Below are 19,913 nucleotides of genomic sequence, written 5' to 3'. Positions count from 1 at the left end.
TGCCACGACACCCTCCCGGGCGGGCCTGGGACAAGCCAGAGCAGCAGGGAGGTCGGGATGAGGCGTGCGGGCCCCTCCCGGAGCTCACCTGGCAAGGGGTGGAGTGGGCTTTGCCGAGATCCCTTTCCCACTCACGATCTGGCGCCACCTGTGTGCCAGGCCTCAGTCCCAGGGCCGGGCCAGCCCCGCCAGAACAGAGAGACAAACAAGAGCTGCAGAAAGGGGTCCCTGGTGCAGGCAGGTAGCAGGCACGTGGAGGGGAGAAGACAGGGCCTGGCGGGGATTAAGCGGGTGGGACAGGTGCTGGGAGCTGGGCTGGCCGGGGCCACGGCCCCAGGACAGCTGTCCACTTGCCAGCAGGGCCAGTCCTGCACTGTGTCTGGCTGTCTTCCTTCTTGCTGGTTTGGCCCTCTAGCTTCCCCTCCGTGCTGGGGGCTGACCTAGCCTCTCCCATCACCCCCACCTCTCTCCTTAAAGCTCCTAAGCTGCTTTTCCTTTTTGTGCCGATTCTGAGGTTTGAATTCAAGGCCCGGGCGCTGTCCTTGGCTTTTTATGCTCAGGGCTAGCAGTCTGCCACCTTGAGCCACAGCTCCACTTCCGGTTTTCTGGTGGCTCATTGGAGATGAGAGGCTCACGGGCTTTCTTGCCCTGGCTGGCTTTGAACCGAGATCCCCAGATCTCAGCCTCCGGAGGGGCTGGGATTGGAGGCGTGATTGGATTCTGTTTTATGGGCTCTTCAGGAAATGGCACTGTTATCTTGAGGTGAAGGCCCCGCCTCTCCTCGGTAGTCACCCTCCTGGGTTTGGATTCGGCCCTATCCTGTTGGCCCCCACTTCCCAGCCTCTAGTTAAGCAGGTGCTGGCCCGAGGTGCTCCGGGCCCAGCTCAGGTGCCTCCGGGTGAGGAGGGTGAGGATTCTGCCCCACAGGACTTGTATTCTGAAAGGGAGCTGCCTGCAGAAAGCACCAGGAGCAAGAATGCCAAATCCTCCTGAGGGTGGACAGGGGCTGCGGTCAGGGGGAGCCCCCCGGAGGAAACCCCCCGGCAGCCTGTGGCTCCGCGCAGCCAGTCACGCAGCCCCCCTGTGCCCCGCAGGTGAAGCAGATCATGGAGGAGGCCGTCACCCGCAAGTTTGTGCACCAGGACAGCAGCCACATCTCCTCCTTCTGTGGTGAGCCCCTGCCCCGGTGGGGAGGGGGATGCCGGGGTCATATACCCCACAAGGGCTCTGCACACCCTGCGGTACTGCCGGGTGGGGCAGGAGATGGGGGGGGCAGAGGCCTGGATGCCACAGGCCCCGGGGGACGTGACGCAGGGCGTGACTCACGCTCCACTCCCCCGCCAGGAATAACCAGGCTGCCGGCTGTGCCTGCCACGGGGCCCAGCCCAGCTCGGCTGTGTGTGTGTGTGTGTGTGTGTGTGTGCATACAACCACCCAGTACACACATGCACACAAATATACTCATGCAGATATGTGCACACCCATGTAAACACACAGCCTCACACATATAGACACATGCATGTACACAACCACATATACATGTATGCACACACGCATGTGCGCATGCACACACACACACACACACACACACACTCACCTGTGCCCCGGCTTCCAGCAGCCTAGGCCACCTGCTGCCTCCTCTCGGGAGAGCAGGGAGCCTCGCGTGGGGCCCACACAGGCCGGCGCCTCAGCTCACCCCTTTGCAGCCAGGAAGGCCTGGGTTCAAATCCCACCACTGCCACTTCCTTGTTGGGTGACGTAGACACGATCTTTTTTTTTTTTTTTCTTTTTCCTTCTGGTACTAGGGCTTAAGCTCAGACCCCCACCGTCTTGCTTGACTCACTGCTGGTGCTCCACCGCCAGAGCCACGCCTCTAGGCCAGCTCTTTTACTACTTAATTGGAGATGGGGGTCTGATGGACTTTCTTGCCCAGGCTGGCTTTGGACCTCCAGCCTCCAGATCTCAGCCAGCTTGCGTAGCTAGGATTACAGGCGTGGCTCCATCACCGACTTGCTGCTGGCCTGGAATGATCCGCTTCTCCCCGAGCAGTGGGGACACTTTTGTTTGTTGGTGGGTTGCAGCAGCCCAGTAACCCCAGCAGGGATGGGCGTCACTGGTGACAAGGCTGGGCCTTTTACCAGCTACCAGCAGCTGCCCCACACACACACACCTCTGTCCTCCCTCTCTAGCAGCCACAAAACACCCACTGTGCGCCAGCTCTGCTAAAGACTTGCCAGGCCCTTTTTCATTATCTCAGCAGCTGAGGTCCGTGCAGACTCTTCCCCCCTGTTCCAGAGGAGGAAACTGAGGCACAGAGGGGGAGGTCCCTCCCCACAGTCACCCGGCAGCCATGGCCCCAGTGTGGCGGCTGTGATGCTCACGGGGGGGCGTGGCCAGGGCCTGCTGACCGCACGTCCCCACAGCCGCGGTGGAGGCCTGCGTCCTGCATGGGCTGCGGCGGCGGGCAGCCGGCTTCCTGCGCAGTAACAAGATCGCAGCCCTCTTCATGAAGGTGGGCAAGAGCTTCCCACCCGCCGAGGAGCTGAGCCACAAGGTCCAGGACCTGGAGCAGCTGATCGAGAGCACGTGAGTGCAGAGCTCAGGGGAGGCCAGGCAGGACAGTCCACACGCCCCCCAGGCCCTGCCCCAGCCCGCGCCTCCTGATGGGTCTGCCCACACTAAAACGGCCATGCAGAGCGGGACCATCGGCTTTGGTTGGGGGACAAGGGGGAGCGGAGACAGGGAACTCTGGGGGACAGAGTATGGCCTGGGTCACTCACTGCCTGTCACCAGGGCCGGCCCCCTGGGGTCCTGGCCGCAAAGCCAAACCCTCCACCTGGAGCCTGGGCAGAGAGATCAGGGAAGTGGAAGGTCCAGGCAGTGCTTGTGGCTCCCAGAGGAAATGATTCTGCAGCTGGACTAGGAAGAGTGCATGGATGGATTGGTCATGCCTGCCACAGGCAAGGGAAGGGTAGAGACCATCTTCACATACTCCGCCTTTCTTTTACAAAACCCCAGAGGCAGTCAATCAACTTAGAAGGACAACAGGTTTCCTGGGACTCCTGGCTTTAGAAGCCAAGCCTCCCAGTCTACCTCAGGCAGGAGGGCAGGACCTGGGTCTCACAGCCCCTTGGGAGACCCCCCCTCCCCGCCATGCCTAAAGCCTGCCACTGAGCCCCTCTGCAAGGCTCTGAACACACCATCACCCCGCGGAGCCAGGCTCCGCCCAGTCCACACCACGGCCACCCTCAGGCCACCCTCAGTCTCCCGCCAGCCCGCCGGGCCCCCTTGACCTCCCCGGCCTCGTCCCGCCTCCCACGGCCCACCCCCCTGCACAGTGGGCAGGGCTGGGGTTTGTCTTGGAGTTCCCCATTTGGGTGACTCCACCACCCATCAGCCAAAGGCCTGGTGTTTGCAGATAACTCCTGAGATGGTGGAACCCCGGTCTTCAGTCCTGGGGAGCCAGGGGAGAGAGGGAGGGAGGAGCGAGGGGAAGAAGGGGAGGAGGTGGAAGGTAAAGGGAGGGTTGGGGCTGGGGTCGGCGGGGGGAGACGTGGAAAACAATACCTGGGGAATATGAAAATGCAGAAACGTAGTCAACTGATACTTTGGTTTACGGTTGAGATTTGGACCCCCTCTCTCTCTCTCTGAGATTGGCTTTCATGATGTAGCCCAGGCTCATTCATACTCAGGATCCTCCTGTCTCTACCTCCCGAGTGCCGGCTGGGACGGCAGGCAGGTGCTACCATGCCCGGCTTATTGCTTTTCAGCTCTTGGCTGACTTGAAGGAGCCATGAGGACTTGCTGATGAGCTCTCGTTCCTTCCCTTCTCAGAGCCAGTGTCCCTCTGTCCATCTGCGCCCTGGCCCTGTGAGACTCACCACTCCTGAGGCTCTGTTCTCTGCCTGTTCTCTCCGTGTTCTCTCAGGCGAACCCAGATGCAGGGCCTGCAGGAGAATGTGCGGAAGCTGCCAAAGCTGCCCAGCCTGTCCCCGCTGGCCGTCAAGCACCTGTGGATCCGTACCGCCTTGTTCGAGAAGGTTCTGGACAAAATTGTTCATTACCTCGTGGAAAACAGCAGGTGAGAGACAGGCCGACACCGGAGTGTGCTCTGCCGCCACCTACTGGACATGCTGCAAATTGCAGTCTCACGAGCAAAACCACTTCGTTGTTAAAAGCCGCTGAACCAAAGCCACCTGGATGTTTGACGCTGGACTAGCCTGGATGAGAACCTGGGGAGGGTCCCCACTGTCAGAGCAGGGAGCGGGGCGTCCTGCGATTAACCCGTTGTGGCTCAACCTCCCCGTCTCCTTACTTGTCTCTGCTGGTTGATGGACAGGCTAAAGGGGGGGCACTGGGGTGTGAAGGCAGGGCCTCGCACTCGCTAGACACAGGCTTTACAGCCCGAGCCACGCCCCTGCTCTTGCTGCTGGACTGCCATCCTCCTACTTGGCACCTGAGTAGCTGGGATGACAGGCGTGAGCCACCAGCACCCGGCTCCAAGGCTTTTATGATCACCTAACTGCTGGTTTGGGAATGGAAACTGAAAGCTGGCGAGTGGCTTTACCCTTAACTCCAAAATGTATGAACTTTGTATATGGACCAAGTTCTGAAGCAGGTTAGTTCTAGCTCAGCCAATTCTCTGAATCCTGCCATTCTTCCACTTTACAACTAGAACACTGAAGCTCGGAGAGGGAGCCACTTGCCTAGGGACACATAGCACAGTGGCGAGAAGCCAAGCTTGCCTCAGTCTGTCTGGACTCCAGACCCCAAGCCTATGGCCCTCAGCCGTATGGAGGCAGGGGCCATGCTCGGCAGATAGAGCTCTGTCTTCCTGCTGTGTGTCCTCCAGCAAGTCACTTAGCCTCTCTGGGCCTGATAGCCTTAGGAGATCCAGATAACTGCTTTGAAACTCTGTGAGTCTTTGGACTGCATGAGTTTTCTAGGAGTTAGAAACCATCACACTATGACTTAAACAAACAACCCCCAAAACACGCAGCATGAATGTTCCATAGGTGCTTCCTCTCAGGCCAGCATTCTCGATGTTCCTTGTCAGCTCACCAGGTGCATACCCAGCACAGCTAAGCAGCATCTCGTTGCCTTGGTGACAGAAGCCCCTCCCCGCCCTCCCCCCCCCAGCATCTGAGAAGGGGAGGTGGAGTCAGCCCACCTCCCGACACAGCCGGTTGGTCCTTACCCCTGTCACTCTCCTCATGGCCATTAAGCAGGTGCAGACCCCACCCCGCACTCTGTGTGGTCCATGTGCCTTCTGGCACCCCCACTTGGCAGGTGGACGGCCGAGGCTCCCACGAGTTGGGGGTGTATGCGCCCCCTGCTGGCCGCCATGCACACCTGCCCCCTCTTTCCCTCCCTGCCAGCAAGTACTACGAGAAGGAGGCTCTGCTGATGGACCCGGTGGACGGCCCCATCCTGGCGTCCCTGCTGGGTAAGAGGCCGGGGCTCTGGCGTGGGGCCTCGGGAGCGCCCAGCCCACCGGAGCCTGCTTGCCTGCCGGCCGCCTCTCCTTCCCCGGGTCTTGTTCTGGTCTGTTCACCGCGGAGCTCTGGGGAGGGGAGGGGGCCGGGTGGGTGGACATCCGGGGTCCGCAAGTTCCCAGCCGGTGTGCTCTGCAGTGGGGCCCTGCGCCCTGGAGTACACCAGGATGAAGACCGCCGACCACTTCTGGACGGACCCCTCGGCCGACGAGCTGGTCCAGAGGCATCGCATCCACAGCTCGTACCTGCGCCAGGACTCGCCCACCAAGCGGCCGGCCCTCTGCGTGAGCGCCAGGCAGCGGGCCCTGGGCGGGCAGCGGGCCGCTCCCCCCTCCCCCCCCCGTTCCCCTCCCCCCTTCCCCTCCCCCGTCACTCCAGGGCTGTCCCTCCACGTACCAGATACAGAAGAGACACTCGAGCGGCAGCATGGACGACCGGCCGTCCCTCTCTGCCCGAGACTACGTGGAGTCCTTGCACCAGAACTCTCGTGCCACCCTGCTGTACGGCAAGAATAACGTCCTGGTCCAGCCGGTGAGCCACCGAGGCCTTGCTCCGAGGGTTCGGATCTGGGTTGGAGGTGGGGAGTTTCCTCTGGCTCCAGATTGCTTCTCCACCCACCCACCCACCCATCCATCCATTCATCTGTCCATCCACTTATCCACCCACCCACCCATCCAACTGTTCTTCTGTCTATTCACTCCTCCATCTGCCCACCTACACTCCCATCCATCCATTCATCCATCTACTCACAAATCCATCCATCCACCCTCCCATTCACCTGTTTACCCATCATCCATCCATCTGCCCATCCATCCATCTGCCCATCCATCCATCTGCCCATCCATCTGCCAACATGTGCATACATTCATCTGCTCGCCCACTCATCCAGCCAGCCATCTACCAATACATCCGCCCATTAATTATCCACCCTGCCACCTATCTATCCACCTGCCAATATAGTCAATTCATTCATCCACCCACCACCTATCCATTCATCTCTCTCCATTCACCCACTTCCTAATAAATCCATCCATCATCTACCTATCAGTGTATTCCTCCATCCACCCATCTACCCACCTACCTATTCACCAACCAATTTCTCATCCATCCATCCATCTGCCAGTAAGTTCATCCCTCTATCCATCTACCCTTTCAATCAACCATCTGCCAATGTATCTACTCATTATCCACCCACCCACCAACCCATCCATCTATCTGTTCCTTCATCCATCCACCTGCTAATTTCTCCATCTGGCTAAGCAGCTGGTCCCCCCATTCTCTAGCCCACCCATCTTTTCATCTGTGCCCCCGCTCCCTCTCCTGCAAGCATCTGCCTGTATTTGCGTCTGCCCTCCTGCCCATCATCTCCCCATCTTCCCCATTGCTGTCCCACCCCCGTCCTCCCCTTCCTGCCCACCCCGTCACTGCCCATCCGTGTCCTCCTCGCTTGCCAAACGTTTGCTCAGGCCTGCTGTGTGATGGATGGATGTGGCGGGTGTCTGCCGGGCGCTGTGTTAACTCACTTAAGCCCCGCAGCCCTCACAGGCAGGGCTGTGCAGCCTGGAAACACTGGAGCCTGTAGAGGTGACCAGGACAAAGGACTTTAATTCACCACCGGCTGTTGCCATTACTTAGTCTTTCCTCTGGCAGCTGGCCAGGCTGTAGGGATGGGAGGGGAGAGGGGCACACCGGGCTCAGGCTCCCAGGAAGTGTCCCTTTTGGCTGCCCCTTCCACGGCCAGCATGGTGACTAGACTCTGGGAGGAAGTGGGAGAGGTCACTGGGTGACCCCCGCCCCCAAGCACTGACAAACTGTGCTGGCGGCCCTCCACTTGGCTTTTATAAATAAAGTGTTATTGAAGCACAGCCGTGACCATCCGCGTCTGCGCTGCCCATGACTGCTTCCAGGCTATGGTGGCAGAGCCGACGGGTGGCACCCGGGCCCGTGTGGCTTCCATGAGCAAAGACAAGGCCCCAGCCGTCTCTTGGCACGGGAAGTTTGGTGACCTCTGAACCTGAGAGTGTAGTGAGTTCAGCCTTTCTGGCAAAGGCCTCAGGCTGGGGTCTGAGCTCCCCACAGCTCTGGGCTGGGGGGGGGGGGTTCATCTGCTCTGCCGCCAGCCTCCTCTGTGCTGCGGAGTCGCGTGGTTTCAAAGATGTAAAGTACCCCCCGCTCTCGAGTGGGAAGCGGGTAGGAGCGGGACCAGCCCGGGGCGCAGCTACGGCCAGGGCCCTCCCCGGCGTGCGTGACGGGCGCAGGCTTCCCGGGATGGACACGGGACCGAGATGCTGCTCCCTTGTGGGGCTCATCGTGGGGTCTGCCCAGAGCGTGACGTGGCCGGGCTGCGCTCTGCACACACTTGGTGCCTAATCGGATGCCGGGTTGGGAGGCTGAGGATTTGGCATGGGGGCTGCCATCCTCCTGGATGAGCCATGGTGGCAGAGCCCCCCCCCGCCCCGCCTTGAACCTGGGATGAGCAGGGCAGCTGGAGGGCAGGGGGTCCTGGAGGCAGATGGTGGGGCGATTGTGGGGGGAGCGGTTTCTGGTAACGGCTGGGGGCCGCCCTCACATTCGGTGCCATCTCTCTCCCTTGGCTGAGAGATGTGCCCCAGTCCGTGGCTTGAAGACACGGAGCCCCCACCCGGTTCTAAAGGAACGCGGGGCAGAGCCCCGGGACCCCAGATGCGGGGTACATGGTTGCCCCGCGGCCGGGCCATCCTGAAGCCCCACCGTGGGGGGCCGCGCTGGGCACAGAGGAGGCCGGGCGCCCCGCTGGCCGGGACCTCACGTCAGCGACGCACGGATGACCCAGCGGGACCAGCACCTCGGCCGCCGCCCGCCCGGCTCCGGCAGAGGGGGGCCGGGCCTGAGCAGCCCCGTCCGTCTCTGCAGAGGGATGACATGGAGGCCGTGCCTGGCTACCTGTCCCTGCACCAGACCGCGGACATCATGACCCTGAAGTGGACGCCCAACCAGCTGATGAACGGGTCTGTGGGGGACCTGGACTACGAGAGGAGGTAGGAGTGGGGTGCGTGCGTGCGTGCGTGCGTGTGTGCGTGTGTGTGTGTGTGTGTGTGTGTGGCACATTCTCCCCGCCTCCCAGCACTCGGCTTGGCTCCCGCACAGGCGGGTGGCGGCTGGCAGAGCTCAGCCCGGCTCTGTGGTTCTTGTGAAGACCTGCGGTGGGGAAGGCACCCTGGCCTCGGCTCTTCCCCGACCACCCAGCTGCCTTTGCGTCCCACGAGGCCTGAGTCTCTTTCGTGGCCTTTGTGTAGCCGTACGCACGTGAACTTGCGCCCGTGTCCTCCTCACCCCCAGCCTCAGGACCCTCCCCGCCGCTGTCCGCGTCATCCCGGCCTGCCAGGCCGCAGCGCAGCAGGGGCTGGGCAGCCGCTCTGTGGGGGGCTCTGCCTCTCCCCAGATGCCAAGGGCGCCGCCCCCTGGTGGGGAGGCAGCTGTGGATGAAGGGAAGACAGACGGGAAGGGATTTGGTTTGGGGGGTTTTTTTTTGGATGTTTTTTTTGTTGTTTTAGTGCCCATCCTAGAGCCTAGCCTCTGCCCCTTAACTTTTCCGCTCAAGGCTGGTGCTCTGTCCCGTGAGCCACAGCTCTACTTCTCGCTTTTTGGGTGGTTAATTGGAGATAACAAGTCTCATGAACTCTCCTGCCCGGGCTGGCTTCAAACCGTGATCCTCAGATCTCAGCCTCCTGAGCAGCTAGGATTACAGGGGTGAGCCACCAGCGTCTGGCTGAAAAATTCCCCCTCACATCGTACCGGGGAAGATGAGTAGTAGCCAAGGGCACCGGAAGACGGAGGCCATGGGGCCGGGTCCCCGTGCTGCCCGGTCCCGTGTGCCACGGCACGTCGACACACAGACTCGCAGAGACCGTGTCCCAAGTACTTTATTTCTGGCGTGAGCCTTGTGAAGCGCTGGTGCTAGCTCCCCCTCACCGCCGCGCTGTGAGATCCCGCTTCGCAGAGGGGGAGGCTGAGGCTCAGGAGGTCAAAGCAGCCCGGAGGAAAAGGAGACGCCAGTGACACAAAACCAGGCTCACACCGCCTTAAACACGGGCTCTCTGGAACTGAAGGAAGCCAGGGCGGCAGGCTGCAGGCACGGCTGGATCCAGGCCCTCTGGGAACTCCATCCTCACGTAGACTTACCCTGGTCACCGTCCGGGGTGTCTCCAGGCCCCTGGGAGCTTCTCCCTGTCGCTAGAGCATAAACCTCATCCAACATCTCACTGGCTCGGCACGGGTCACAGGGTCCTCCCTGCGCCAATCACGGTGCTCGGGACACTGGCACGCGCTGATTGGTCGGTCCTGGGTCAGGTGATCCTCGGGGCCACATGGCCAGGGGGGAATGACTCCCTCAGGTGGTGGAGGTGCTGAGAGCGCAAAGGGAGACAGACTGGGCAGAGCAGGCCGCAGATGTCAGCAGTGCGGGGGTCCAGGGAGGGGTCAGAGCCCTGGGGCAGCGTCTCCACGGGGGTCAGCCGGCCCCCTAAAGCCTACCCCTGGTCCCCTTCCAGTGTCTACTGGGACTACGCCATGACCATCCGCTTGGAGGAGATTGTCTACCTGCACTGTCACCAGCAAGGTGGGCCCCGGGGGCCTCGGGCACGGCAGGCATGCGTCCTGGGCCCCCGTCTGTCCCCACGCATCCACTCGTCCCCAACTGCCTGTGCAGCCTCAGGCCAGCGCCTTTCCCTCTCTGAGCCTGGGTCTTCCCCCTGTATAGAATGGCTGCTGCTTAGGGCCTAGAGCAGCCCAGCAAGGGGGTGGCCTGCTTACCATGTCAGAGGTGAAGCGGCCCGTCAGCTCCAGAGCCCAGACTCGAACCCAGGTCTGGGGAAGGCAGAGCTCTGCAGACCAAAGAACCATAACTTCCCTCGCTCCTTCCAAGCCAGAAGCACACACAGGCCCAGCTGGCTCTAGAAAGCTTGGGCCACACCAACACCTTAAAACACAGTCGCTGGTGCCTTTTTAAGGAGACAGAGCTGAGGTTCCAGTCTAGGCGCTGATCCTTACAGGCTGCTGTGTGACCTTGGACGAGATAGTCAACCTCTCTGAGCCTTGGTTTTATCATGTAGAAATTAGACCGTGACAAATAGGGATATTGTGAGCTTTACAAAATTTTTAACCACCAGGTGAAAACCACTCAGTAAGTGCTCGCTCATGCCGGCCTGAGCCAACCAGCACGGGGAGGATTTGAGTCTGAAATCTGCCTTTAACCTATGTCAGGCAGAGTTACAGAGGCCCTAGGAAGCCAGTTCTGGGTCTCATCCTGTCACACGCCCCCCCCCAAGATGGATGGTGGGGGTGGGGGGATCTGAGGAATGGGGCCTGGGCTGGCCGGAGGGGGGCAGCCACCACCCTACCCTACCCCGCCGTGACTTCCTGCTGGTCTCCCCCGCCGGTCGGTGTCCGTGGCAGTGGACAGCGGCGGCACGGTGGTGCTGGTCAGCCAGGACGGGATCCAGAGGTCGCCCTTCCGCTTCCCCAAGGGCGGGCACCTGCTGCAGTTCCTGTCCTGCCTGGAGAACGGGCTGCTCCCCCACGGCCAGCTGGACCCGCCGCTCTGGTCCCAGCGCGGGAAGGTGAGTGCCCCCCGGGGGCCGGAGGGGGGCCGGGGTGGGCCCGGGCCCCACCGAGGCCCGGCGGGTGCGCGCCCACCCCACCGCGGCCCCCTGCGGCCCGGGGACAGGCCGGCCCCCGGACGGGCTTCAGGACGCGTTCTTTCAGGGCAAAGTGTTCCCCAGACTCCGCAAGCGGAGCCCCCCGGGCTCGTCCGAGTCCGCGTCGTCAGACAAGGAGGACGACGAGGCCACGGATTACGTGTTCCGCATCCTCTACCCCGGCACGCAGTCTGAATTCGGTGAGCCGCCCCCACTGCCATTGAGGCCGGGCAGGGTAGCGTACGCCCATCGTCCCAGCCACTAAGGAAACGGAAATCGAGAGGTTCAGAGCTCAAAATCAAAAGCCTGGCTGAGCTGAGCGCGGTGGCTGGCTGCTGCGACCCAGCATACGGGAAGTGTGTCTAGAAGGGTAACAGCCCAAGGCCAGCCCAGGCCCCCAAAATGCAAAAAGGCGGGGAGCATGGCTCAAGTGGAGGAGCATCTGCCTTGCAGACGCAAGGCCCTGAGGTCAGTCCCCAGAAATGCTAACAGAAAGAAAAAAGAAACAGAAAGGATGACAGAGGCGCTGGGGAGGACTGTGCCTCAGGCCTCCGTTTCCCCATCTGTAACATGGGGGTGTCGGGCGGGAGCCCCGCCGGCGCCCGAGGGCTGAAGGCCGGGCGCCGGGTGTCCAGGGCCTGCAGGAGGGACACGGCGCTCCGGGCATTTATGGACCCGGAGCTCATGGCGGCCCGGGGCCTGCAGGCCCGGAGGGGCCCGGCACGCACCCCACCCAGTGCAGGGGCCCATGCAGCGTCCATGCTGGCGTCAGGGTCTTCCCGCTGAGCCCCCTCCTTCCTGCAGCCCCCCAGCTCCCAGGAGGACCAGGCCCTGTGACACGCGGGGCGGGGCGGGGACAGGGGGCGGGGCGGGGCCTGGGCAGGGGTGGGCAGGGCCTGGGCAGGGCAGGGGCGGGGCCTGGGCAGGGCAGGGGCGGGGCCTGGGCAGGGGCAGGGACCGGGGAGGGGCGGGGTCTGGGCAGGGGCGGGCGGGGCCTGGGGGTGGGCGGGGACAGGGGCGGGGCCTGGGCAGGGGCGGGCGGGGCCTGGGCAGGGCAGGGGCGGGGGCCTGGGCAGGGGTGGGCGGGGCCTGGGCAGGGGCGGGGCCTGGGCAGGGGTGGGCGGGGCCTGGGCAGGGCAGGGGCGGGGGCCTGGGCAGGGGCGGGCGGGGCCTGGGGGTGGGCGGGGACAGGGGCCTGGGCAGGGGTGGGCGGGGCCTGGGCAGGGGCGGGGCCTGGGCAGGGGCAGGGACCGGGGAGGGGCGGGGTCTGGGCAGGGGCGGGCGGGGACTGGGGGTGGGCGGGGACAGGGGCGGGGCGGGGCCTGGGCAGGGCGGGCGGGGCCTGGGCAGGGCAGGGGCGGGGCCTGGGCAGGGGCGAGGGAGGGGCGGGGCCTGGGCAGGGGCGGGGACAGGGGAGGAGCGGGGCTTGGGCAGGGGCGGGGACAGGGGATGGGCGGGGTCTGGGCAGGGGTGGGGACAGGGGAGGGGAGGGGCCTGGGCAGGGGCGGGGCCTAGGCAGGGGCAGGGACCGGGGAGGGGCGGGGCCTGGGCAGGGGTGGGGACAGGGGAGGGGAGGGGCCTGGGCAGGGGCGGGGCCTAGGCAGGGGCAGGGACCGGGGAGGGGCGGGGCCTGGGCAGGGGTGGGGACAGGGGAGGGGAGGGGCCTGGGCAGGGGCAGGGACAGGGGTGGGCGGGGCCTGGGGCGGGGCGGGGCTTGGGCGGGGACAGGGGGAGGGGCGGGGACAGGGGTGGGCGGGGCCTGGGCAGGGGCGGGGCTTGGGCGGGGACAGGGGAAGGGGCGGGGCCTGGGCAGGGGCGGGGCCTGGGCAGGCCGCTGCCGTCAGGGCTCCAGCCTCTGGCTCAGCCATGCTTTTCCTTCCTGGCCCGCGCTGGTGGCCAGCACTCTTGTTCCTGAATGACCCACACGTGAGGACCCTGCCCTCGATGCTTAACCTGGAAAATAGGGAGAAGATCTGTCTCCCCGCCCCCCCACTCAGGACTGTATTCCAGGAGGTCAAACGGTGCCCATACCACACCTGCTGAGCCAGCCTGGCGGCTGCTCAGAGAGCAGCGGCGGTCACGGGCATTCTGTGTCCTGCCTTCTCTATGTCTGAGCTCATGGCGTGCCTAGCAAAGACACAGAGAGGTCAGGCAGTGGCTCCAAGGTCACACAGCAAATTCCAGCCCTCTAGCTTTGTCAGCTTCATCCCCAAGGTCAGGGTCAGCCCATGGAGAAATGGGGACCCCTTTGCTTGACTGATCTCCACCAGAGCCCGAACTACACAGGGTGAAAGGAACCCCCGTCTTACGGTATCTCCCGTGACAGAGAAGGGATCCTCCCACGGTGTGGCGCCCATCTGCGGCCCCCGCCCGACTTTACAAATAAAGTTTTATTGGATTGTGGCCCCTCACTCTCATTCAGTGTCTGGCGGGGGCAGGCGGGCATCAGTTTCTCCAGCATCTTCCCGCCCGCCCAGCCTCACACCTGCACCTCACGGTTCTCGTTTGCTTTGTGTCTCAAGTCCCCGCCGGCCCCATCTCTGTGGGCCCCACGTGGATGATGTTTCCTGCCGGCCAGTCCACTCTGGTGGTGGCCAGGGGGATTCGGTGGGCACAGGACGCCGCCCACCCCACCCCGCGCCTGCCGGAGCAGCCCCCCAGTAACGTCCATTTCCCCCCCACCCCCGGGGCTGGGTACCAGCCGTGTTGTCATTGAGTCTTGGTCCCAGGGGATGTGGGACAGAGAGACAGATGGGTGTCCCTGCCTTCCCCGGCCTCTGCCCCGCAGAAGGCAGTGATGGAAGGAGAAGGGGGTACTGGGGGCTCACTCAGTGGCTCAGGCATCCATTGGTAATGTCTGCATGGTGTGAGGGCCGGGACAGAAGCTGCGTTGGTCACAGCTTCCCTGGGTGGTTTTCTTAGAACATTTGAAGGGGTCACCGGCCTCTCTTGGCCAGCTCCCTGTGGAGAGTGTAATGGCCCCTCTGGGTATCTGTGAGAGCCCGCAGGGAGGCGTGGCCTGGCACTGGTGGCTCACTTATAATTCCAGCTACTCAGAAGGCTGAGATCCAGAGGATCACAGTTTGATGCTACCCTGGGCAGAAAAGTCCCCAAGACTCCATCTTCAAAACAGCCCCCCAAAAAACCAAAAAAACCCTGGAGGTGCAGCTCAAGTGGTGGAGCACCAGCTGTGAACAAGAGAGCCACACAATCCAAGCCCCAGTGCCACTAACCTGCGTCCCACCAACACACCTATCCATGTGCTCTGCCTCCAGGAGGCTTTGTTCCAGCAGGAGAGGATCGCAGGATGCATTGTGGTTTTTCAAGGAGCACCCCCACGTGACTTGAGGGGCCCCCAGGCTGTTGTCTGGGCCTACCAGTAGAGCATCTTTGTAACTCCGGCCCCCTCCTCAGACTTCCCAGCGTCTCTGGTCCCAGGGCCCTGTCCCTGGTGACTCAAGGCTCCGCAGAATTGCCCACAGGCCCCTCCCATCACCATCCATCCCCTGTGCCCCACTGAATGACAACACGGCCACGGCTGGCTGCCTGGGCTCGGCTGGGCTCTGGGCTCCGGGCTCTCCCTCTCTCTGCGCCATTGCCCACTCTGCCCGTCTGCGGGAGCCTCCAAATCGGGTGGTGGCCGGTGCTGGGTGCGGTGGGCTCCAGGGCCTCAGCAGCCTGTGATTGGGGCCGGCCCGGGAGGGGGGAGCTGCTTGCTTTGGGGGTGAAGATCGTGTGGCCGGCACAGACATAACCAGAGCTCTCCCGCCCCTTCTCCCCCCCCAGCCCCCCAGGACCTCATGGACGTCTCCGAGAACAGCCTCCCGGCACTGTGGCAGCCCGGCCCCAGGAAGTCCTCCTGCTCATCCTGCTCGCACAATGGCTCAGCCAACGGCAGCTCCAGCAATGGCTGCAACCACGAGAGGTAGGCGGGGCGTCGGGAGAGATCCAGGATCCACGGGGGGGGGGGGTTGTGGGTGCCCCTTCACTGCCCGGAATTGGATCTGGAGGCCGTGGGGTCCACCGTTGCTCCGTCAACTCCTGGCCATGTGCAGTTACTTCACGCGAATCAGTCAGGATGAGCAAAGCGATGCTGCAGTAACAAATACTCCCCAGAGCCAGTGGCCTCAGCCACAAGCATGGAAGTACCTTGCCACACCACGTGTCTGTCAGCGGTCCACAGGCAGCTGCGTTCTCCTCCAGTAAAGGCCCCGGCCAGAGGCTTCACGTATCATCTCTGCTCCCACCACGGGGCCAGGAGACACTGCCGTGCTGCATGTCTGTGATATAACTGAACAGGAATGACAGACATCTCAGTTTGCTTAACATGTGTGACCACTGAGGAGCAAATCCAGACATGGTCTAAAGTACCCAGCACACGGTACCCACCGAGCACACAGTACCCAGCACATGGTACCCAGCATACAGTACCCAGAACACAGTACTCACCCAGCACGGTACTCAGCCCATAGTACCCAGAACATGGTACTCAGCGAAACAGTACCTAGAACATGGTACTCGGCACACCTAAGGGTGGGAAATACGTGTAATAGAACTGAGACTCTTAGACTTCAACAGGAATGACAGTTGCGGGGCAGGGGGGGACGGGACATACCCTGGTACCAGGACTGTTTTCCGGAAGCCGTGGCTGAGCCGGGTCCAGCTCTGGCCCCTCCCTGCCCTGCTCCTTGGCTTTGTCAAGCGCCTCCTGGGATGTCCAGAGAACCTAGGCCTAGTCTTCTTTTCCATTCTCTGCAGGAGCCTTTGTTTTCTCCCACAACACCGGGGCCTTGCTCTCCTCCCCTCCCCTCTTTCAGCCAAAGCAGCGCCGAAAACATCACATGAGGAGAGTTGTGGCGTTGCGTACTTGGCGGTCAATCCATCAGGCTCTATTTGCCCGTTTGGTTCAGTTTGGTTCCCCTAGGCCATTTTAAGATTCTTTTCCTACAAGTGGCATAAACCCACTTCTTTTAAGGAAAAGAAAATATGCTGGGGTAACGGAGAAGTTCAGACTCAACAGCAGCTTCAGGACTGGCTAGATCCAGGTGCTCAGAGCGTGAATCCCTCCCTGGGTCTCCAGATGCTGGCTTTGCTCGCCCCCAAGAGGGCTCGGTTCTCAGGCAGGCCTTTCCTATGCCCTGGCAAAGAGGGCCCCACGCCTCCACAGCTCAGGAATTCAGCATGAAACAGTTCCAACCAAACTCTCTGGGCCGGTTCTCATTGGCCCAGGTTGTGTCACGTGACTGCCACTGAGCCAATCACTGTGGCACCCGCCCAGGTCGCCTATTGGGTAATCCTAACACCTTCATCGGGATGGCAGGGATGGTGGTGGGAGGGGTGAGTCCTTGGAGGAAACCTGGGGTGCTGGTAGCAGAAGAGGGGGCGCTGGTGCTGGGTGGGTGGGAGTCAGAGCAGCCTCGTGCTCCTCCAGGCGGCCTCTCTCTTCCACACCTGAGGGAGAAGGGCCTAAGGCATGTGTCCGTACCAAGGGGCTGCAGGCCGCTCTGACCTCAGCTTCTCCCGAATCTCCCCCCACAGGGCACCCCTGAAGCTGCTCTGCGACAACATGAAGTACCAGATCCTTTCCAGAGCCTTCTACGGATGTGCGTATGCGTCTCCCTTGCGGGTGGGGTCTGTGATGATCACTTACGGCCAGCAAGCCAGTGATGATGGAGGAAGGGGCCGGCTGCTCCATTTCCTCCATGCCTGCTTTGAACCAAGTGGCCGCAGCCTCTCCAAGACTCAGTTTCCCCATCCACGCACAGACAAGGCTTATCTCTGGGCCCTCAGAGAGGACTGTGGGCCCTGGGGACAGGGCTTCGGTCTAGTCACCACCACGTCCCCATGAAGGATTCAGGACTGCATGAATAACACATGCACCCTCCCCTAGTACTTAGCTGTAGCTGCTCAATAAATGTCAGCTTCTTTCTGTGTGCCCGAGAGCGAGGCAGCCTGATCCCTTCCCAAACACTTACAATCTGAACTTGTAATACAGTAATACTCAGAAGAGACACTAAGGCACTTCTAGAAGGGCAAAGTGACTTTCCAAAGGTCACAGCTAATATATAGGAAAGCTGGGACTTGAATCCTAGCCTGCCTGTTTTGTTGGGTTTTATTTCCCCCTCTCCCCTATATGGATTCTTAGCATGTTTTATTTCCCCAGCCTCACAATCTACTGAGGGACAAAAGTTGGGTTGTACTAGGGTTTGAACTCAGGACCTTGTGCTCACTAGGCAGGTGCTCTACCACTTGAACCACTCCTCCAATGCTTTTCAGTGCTGTTTGTTCTTGAGATAGGATCTCGATGCCTGCCCAGGCCCATGCCTGGACTGCGGTCCTCCTATTTTCAGCTTCTCATTGTCACTGGGATGGCAGGCGTCCACCACTGAGCCTGGCCTCTCCCACTGAGAGAGTCTTGTGGACTCTGCTGCCCGGGGCCGTCCTAGAACCGCCACCCTCTCGAGCAGCTAGGATGACAGACATTGGGGATGGGGGGGCGATGACAGGTCACTGGGGGGGATGGGCAGGAGGTGTTAGGGTGTCTTATCTCCCTTGCCTCCTCCCGCAGGGCTGGCCTACTGCAGGCACCTGTCCACCGTGCGGACCCACCTGTCGGCCCTGGTCAATCACGTGATCGTGTCCCCTGACCTGCCCTGCGATGCCGGGCAGGGGCTGACAGCCGGGATCTGGGAGCAGTACCTTCGGGACAGCACCGTGAGTAGGCCTGGCCCGCGCATGCATACCGGGCCAAGACCCAGGGAGGCTGGGAACCATACCTTGCTAGCAGAGACCCAACAGGACCTGCCTGAGTCCCATGCCCGCCTCCCTTCAGAGTTCCCTCCTCTTCCCAAGACATGTCAGGTGGGGCGCGCCTAAGCGGGATCCGAAATGTCCCCAAATCCAAACCTTGGTGGGCACCAACACAAAAGCCCGGCGGGGCATGGAACACCCACACTGACCGGTGGTAGCCACAGTGAAAAACCCAACGCGCTGAAAATATACAGACTTCCCTTGCGGTGCTTATTTCCAAGGGTTTGGAAAGATCTGTGGTTGTCCGAGCTCGGCTCCGGCTGCCCTGGCTTAGCACATCTGGGAGAGGAGCCCAAGGGCCTCTATTCTTCCTGAGGTTCGCCCAGTGCTCCGGTATTTGTCCTTGGAGGAAGCAGTCTAAGACCCAGCTGACAGCCTCAGCTCATCAAAAGTGAACCGTGCGTGAGCCAGGCTCTAATGGCTCTAACACCTGTCATCCCAGCTATACAGGGGGCTGAGATCTGAGGATCATGGTTCAAAGCCAGCCCAGGCAGGAAAGTCTGTGAGACTCTTATCTCCAATGAACAACCAAAAAGTCAGAAGTGAAGTAGTAGCTCAATTGGTAGAGCTCCAGCCTTGAGCAAAAGAACACAGGAGCAGTGGTCAGGCCTGAATTCAAGCCCCAGGTTGGGCGCACGCGCACTCGCGCGCACACGCACAGCTAAAAGCTGTGAGTCACCCAAGAGTGCATAGCTGCTAGTGCGTGAGCCGTAGCTGGAGTGTTTATATTGTGCTTTATTTAGAGTTGGATCCTGGAAAGTAATATTTCGAAATCAGCACAGGATGAAGCACTGATTGAGAATTAAGTGAACGTGTTACTCACAGCTGCTGGCCTTTTTTACTTTCTTTTTTACAAAACACAATACGTGTTGTGCTTCTCGTCCTTTTCCGTTTGACTCGGCGATGCACACTGAGCCCTTGAGATACCTCCGCCCTCGTAGGCGGCCCCCGGCCTCGCAGCATGTGCGTGGATGGACTGGCTGCATTCCACCTTTGGGGGTTCCCGGGGTTTGAAGTTCCTGGGGTTTGGCTCTTTCAGACGGCACCGGGATGAATATCCTGGCACATTTGGTGCATTCGGCAGCTTCCTGTTATTATAACAAACACCCGAGCTTTATATCAGCTGGTGCAGAGCGAAGGTGTGTTTGACCAGGGCCTGGGAGCTGTCAGTCAGGGACCGCAGTCAGGGACCGACTGGCCCTGTTGCGTCAAGGCCCAGTGCCACACAGAGAGCAAGAAGGCAGGGCTGGGGCCTACTGCACCCTCTAAGGAGCCCCAGCTCCCCCTGGGCCCTACTTCCTGAAGGTTCTATTTCCTTCCAGAAGCACCACCCTGGGGGGACCCACGCCTGGGCCTTTGCCACTCTAGGGTGGCAGAGGGCCGGGCCCAGACAGGATGGCAGGGTGGGCGACCGCTGCCCCCGTCCTCAGCAGCTGACCCGACGTGCTGCCTCCCACCCCGCCCGCAGAGCTACGAGGAGCAGGAGCTGCTGCGGCTCGTCTACTACGGGGGCGTCCAACACGAGATCCGCAAGGCCGTGTGGCCCTTCCTCCTGGGCCACTACCACTTCGGGATGACAGAGGCAGAGAGGAAGGAGGTCGGTGCCAATTTGGACGGTGGTGCTGGCCACATAATGGAGCCAGCCACTGTGGGGCGTGGAGACCAGGGAGGGGTGGGGAGGGGTGGGGAGCTATGAAGGAGACCACAGCCTTTTGTTCTGAGACGGTTGAAGATTGACACCCTGTGTATCCAATGGCAGCACGCTCCAATATCATAGCAGGTGGGCCTTGGGGTTGTACGCCTGTCTGATTCAGGCTTCCCTGTTGACGTGTGTGTGTGTGTGTGTGTGTGTGTGTGTGTGTACACAGGTGCACACAGTGTAGGTGCCTGACATTTCATCACAAGGAAATGCAGTACAACAATTCATGCTATT

General features: G+C 61.6%; 1 protein-coding gene across 3 annotated transcripts in view; it reads left to right on the top strand.

Moving 5' to 3' along the window:
- Window positions 1–19,913, top strand: part of Sgsm1 (small G protein signaling modulator 1) — a 43,235-nt gene that overhangs the window by 10,538 nt on the left and 12,784 nt on the right. For 2 of the 3 annotated variants that reach the window (XM_069994638.1, XM_069994639.1), the window contains 14 exons: window positions 1,095–1,170; window positions 2,424–2,586; window positions 3,929–4,081; window positions 5,379–5,446; window positions 5,634–5,779; window positions 5,895–6,026; window positions 8,388–8,512; window positions 10,025–10,092; window positions 10,929–11,092; window positions 11,238–11,370; window positions 14,957–15,095; window positions 16,709–16,773; window positions 17,739–17,884; window positions 19,449–19,577. In XM_069994638.1, the coding sequence (XP_069850739.1) occupies window positions 1,095–1,170; window positions 2,424–2,586; window positions 3,929–4,081; window positions 5,379–5,446; window positions 5,634–5,779; window positions 5,895–6,026; window positions 8,388–8,512; window positions 10,025–10,092; window positions 10,929–11,092; window positions 11,238–11,370; window positions 14,957–15,095; window positions 16,709–16,773; window positions 17,739–17,884; window positions 19,449–19,577 (1,707 nt within the window). Of the gene's footprint in view, window positions 1–1,094; window positions 1,171–2,423; window positions 2,587–3,928; window positions 4,082–5,378; window positions 5,447–5,633; window positions 5,780–5,894; window positions 6,027–8,387; window positions 8,513–10,024; window positions 10,093–10,928; window positions 11,093–11,237; window positions 11,371–13,692; window positions 13,831–14,956; window positions 15,096–16,708; window positions 16,774–17,738; window positions 17,885–19,448; window positions 19,578–19,913 lie in introns of all 3 variants that reach the window. The other variant, XM_069994640.1, reaches the window with a different exon arrangement.

This window comes from Dipodomys merriami, unplaced genomic scaffold (assembly GCF_024711535.1).
Source record: "Dipodomys merriami isolate MVZ:Mamm:240054 unplaced genomic scaffold, mDipMer1.0.p SCAF_45, whole genome shotgun sequence".
NCBI classification, from domain to species: Eukaryota; Metazoa; Chordata; class Mammalia; order Rodentia; family Heteromyidae; genus Dipodomys; species Dipodomys merriami.
This window is presented reverse-complemented; position numbering and strand designations above follow the sequence as displayed.